The following is a 3,940-nucleotide window of genomic DNA, read 5'->3' as shown; positions in this document are numbered from 1 at the left end:
GCAGCAACCTAAGGAAAACCAAACAAACTTATACAACAAGCAATGGCCAGATCAATCAAGGGACGCATGAGCTCAGGCCTGAATAGAAGTGTGCACATGATGATCCATTGCTTGAGAACTTGTGTAAAAACCTCTTTGGTGTCCATGCCGTGTTCGCGGTGGCAATAGGTGACAATGGCTATCTATATCAATCTATATGCTTAGATGTTACTGTTACCATATATTTATAGCTTATTGCCTTCAATTCACTGCAGTTCTAGTACATAGAAAGAGAGCGAGCTCCCCCTTTCTAGCACACAGCATTTTGCACGTAAACTCCAATATATCTTCTCTGTGTTTCCTTGTCGTCAAAAACAGCGTGTACAATCGACAAGCTCGTTTGGGGTATGACAACAGCTCCAAATCAACAATCATATGTGTGTATTCACTAGCTGATGACTCTCAGGACTTGGCGAGGCAGGACGGCGGGACCACGGTGCCAACGCTCTTCCCGGACGCCCGGTAGCAGAGCGCGGTGGCCCGGCCGCCGCCCTCCGCCAGCGTCAGGTTGACGTTCGCCAGCTCCAGCTCCCGGCACGGCACGGTGTCGCTGCACGCGATGCTGATCGCCTGCGCCGTCGCCGACGTGCCCCGGATGTTGGCGAACTCCACCTTGCGCACCTCCACCGCCTGCGTCTGGTTGGCGCAGGGCGTGGGCTGGTCGCAGTAGTACTGGTCGACGATGATGGGGTTCGAGACGTTCTTCATCAGGATGTTCTCGAACCGCAGGTCACGCGCGAACCCCATGCCTCCCTGACAAGGTTGCTCCTGTCAGAGTGAAGGCCTACGACGTGGACTGTTGTTACACAGTGTCTGGTAGTGTTTATTACCTGCCAGCTCTTGATCCGTACGCCGTTGGTCGTGTTGGTGAGCAAGCAGGTGTCGACCCTCACGTTCTCCACCATGTCCGTGGTCCGGTTCTTTCCCAGGCTCCCGATGCTGACACGAGTGACACGCACGTGCCGCGCGTGTGTGTGTGGCATTGTTAGTCACAGTTTCAGTGATCAGATCCTGGAATAGAAGCTGGAAGAGGTAGTAGAGATTTCTTTCACCTGATACCATGGCCAGGCCCACATGAGATGTCTTTCACATGGACGTCAGAGCAATTGCCGACCATGGAGACGCAATCATCCCCTGCAAAAAGTGTGAACTGTTTAGTCAAATAGGAGTACTAGCAGCAGCCACGAATATTCTTGAATAATTGATTTTGGAAATTTCTGCGATGCAAGTAGCCAATGGAATATTTATCAGCAGCAATTTTGGACTTCAGTTACATCAGCATTAGTGTCAGTTGACGCTACTCTCTCATCCAAACTTCGATTTGTCCGGTCAGCTAGTCGTCCGGCGGCTTTGATCTTATCTCATGCCAGAAAATGCAAGCAAACAGCTGAGAAACGAAACTGCGTCACGGAACGGAACTGAGACGTTCATCTCATCACATCCTCACTGCTGTTAAGGCGTCGCCGTCTGCGAATAATCGGGCACGGACACGGACGGACCTGTGGAGATGAGGTTGTCCGTGATGTGGACGTGGGAGGTGTCGTTGAGGTGGATGCCGTCGGTGTTGGGGCTGTCCGCCGGCGCGATCACCCGCAGGAAGCTGGCCTTCACGCAGGAGCAGCGCGTGAACGTCAGCTGGAACTGCTGCGCGTTCTGCAGCGTCACGCCCTGCACGCTCACCCCGCGGCACTCCTCGAAGTGCACCGCCTGCATGCCATGCCACGCAATGCAAAGACAGAATTGAACCCAAAAGAATAAAAGGATCATTCACCGGCGATCACCGGCGCACGCACCCTCTCACCGCCGGCCGGCGTCGAGCTGGCATGTCTGACTGAACCCATAGTGGGACAAGGCGTTCACCTTTGGACGAGGCCCCGAGTAGCACGGCTGCAAGAGCACGAGAGCAGAGCAAAGACGACAGAGAATTCAGGTGGCTTCATTGCCAAAAGTGCAGTTGCAGGGCTCAGACGGGTTGGTTGGTTGGTTGGTGGTTAAACCGGTACCGGGCCACAAGTTTATTTACCTGGGTCTTCTTGCGCTTGCAGGTGCTGGCCCACCACTGCTGCCCCATGCCGTCGATGGTGCCGCCGCCGCTGACGGACAGCCCGTCGACGCCGTAGATGTAGAGCCACTTCATCGGGTCCCGCCCCGCCCACTCGTCGGGGCTCGACGGCGCCACGATCGCGCCGGAAATCTACCGCGCCACCACACCAGCGTGAGCGAGCAACGAATTGAATACGCAACGCACGACACGCGGCGCCGGGATGGACAGGGCGGGGCAGGGCGCGTGACGTACCAGCAGCTTGAGCTTCTTCTTGCAGGGCCCGGAGAGCTGCACGGGCCAGATCCGGTACGCCTTGCCGGCCGGCACGGCGAGGACGGCCTCCTCGCTGGAGGTGCACGCGGCGGTCCACGCGTCCAACAGAGCCTGGGTGTCGTTGGCAATGCCGTCGCCGACCCCGCCGAAGTCGTCGAGCGTGAGGAGGACACGCGCCTCGGCTCCGCCGCCGCGGCACAGGAGAAGCAGCAGGACCGCCGCCACTGCCGCGAGCGCGAGCGGCAAGCGCACGGCCATCGTTGCGCGCCGACGACCAGCTCCAGCCGCCGCCGCTGCTGCGCACAGGGACAGGCTTGCGGCACCGAACGAACGGCGGCCTCGGGGTCGGGGAGGTCAGAGGTTGATGAGAGGAGAGGAGAGGAGAGGACGGGAGAATGAAGCGTCAGCCTGTGCTGGAAGAAGCAGGTGGTGGGGTGGTGCACAGTGGCAGTAGTAGCAGTACGACACCTAGCAGGTAGCATGCATGTGCGGCCGGCCTTTGTACTACCGGCGGGTCTCTGCCTTTTCCCGGAGGAAGCTGGTGAATGATGCGCGACGAAAACGAGATTTCTGCATGTGGCAAAGAGGGGGAAACAGTAGCCGTCTGCGGAATGTGGGCAAGGCGCCCGTGATTGGTGATGGAAACACCTCTAGATTACGCCAGTGTCGCCTCCGGCGCTGTTTAGTCGTTTGTATTTCACAATTATTTTTTAATCATAAATTAATTAGATTTAAAAAATTTGTTTCGTAAATTATAGATAAATTATATAATTAATTATTTTTTATCTATATTTAATACTATATGCATGTGTTGTAAAATTTGATGCTACAAAAATTTTTAAAAATTTTACAAAATATTTTATGAACTAAACAGAGCCGGTAAAATGGGATCACGGCAGCTGAATCTGACCAGGTTGCTCTACGCTGGGGCTCGGAAAGGGGCTTTCATTTGCCGTTGCCGGTTACTGGATGGTAGTAACAGACATGCCATGAAGTCTGGAAGAGTTTCTCCAAATAAACGGGAATGAATTCAGGGCGTTGGGTGCTCAAAGGTATGGTTTCTCAGGGACAAATTAAGTATGGTTTCTCAAGGACAAATTAAATAGGGTATCAACGTATCGTAGATTTGTATAGACAGAACTGTTACTACTAGCCTTCCCCATTTGCAGCAGAGTAAAAGGCTTTTTTTAGCATTCAGCGAGTAAAAGGCTGTTGTTTCGTTTAGACCTTGTTTATTCCGTGAAATTTTTTGAGTTTAATTACTGTAGCACTTTCGTTTGTATTTGTTAATTATTGTTCAATCATAGAGTAACTAGACTCAAAAAATTTATCTCGTAAATTATAATCAAACTATACAATTAATTATTTTTATTGATATTTAATACTCTATACATATGTTTAAAAATTTTATGTGATGAAGAATCTTAAAAATGTTTAAGAACTAAACAAGGCCTTAGGTGTTTTTTTTTTCTCTAGACCGGGAGAGAGTACGAGAGAGAGTAGGGACCGGCACTTAAAACTTGAGGACTTGAAATGTCCATCAATTCGAGTTTAAGGTACGGTCAGGGATTCATTTTAGTAGGG

The 3,940-nt window shown here is 52.0% G+C and overlaps 1 protein-coding gene across 1 annotated transcript; it reads right to left on the bottom strand.

Moving 5' to 3' along the window:
* Positions 206-2,956, bottom strand: LOC8061087 (probable polygalacturonase At1g80170). Its single transcript, XM_002440122.2, has 7 exons — positions 2,336-2,956; positions 2,063-2,233; positions 1,900-1,926; positions 1,539-1,746; positions 1,092-1,173; positions 870-978; positions 206-792 (listed from the first exon to the last, which is right to left on the bottom strand). Exons 1-7 carry the CDS (start codon positions 2,612-2,614, stop codon positions 442-444), a joined length of 1,227 nt encoding a protein of 408 aa, XP_002440167.1. The 5' UTR covers positions 2,615-2,956; the 3' UTR covers positions 206-441.

This window comes from Sorghum bicolor, chromosome 9, assembly GCF_000003195.3.
Source record: "Sorghum bicolor cultivar BTx623 chromosome 9, Sorghum_bicolor_NCBIv3, whole genome shotgun sequence".
Taxonomy (NCBI): domain Eukaryota; kingdom Viridiplantae; phylum Streptophyta; class Magnoliopsida; order Poales; family Poaceae; genus Sorghum; species Sorghum bicolor.
This window is presented reverse-complemented; position numbering and strand designations above follow the sequence as displayed.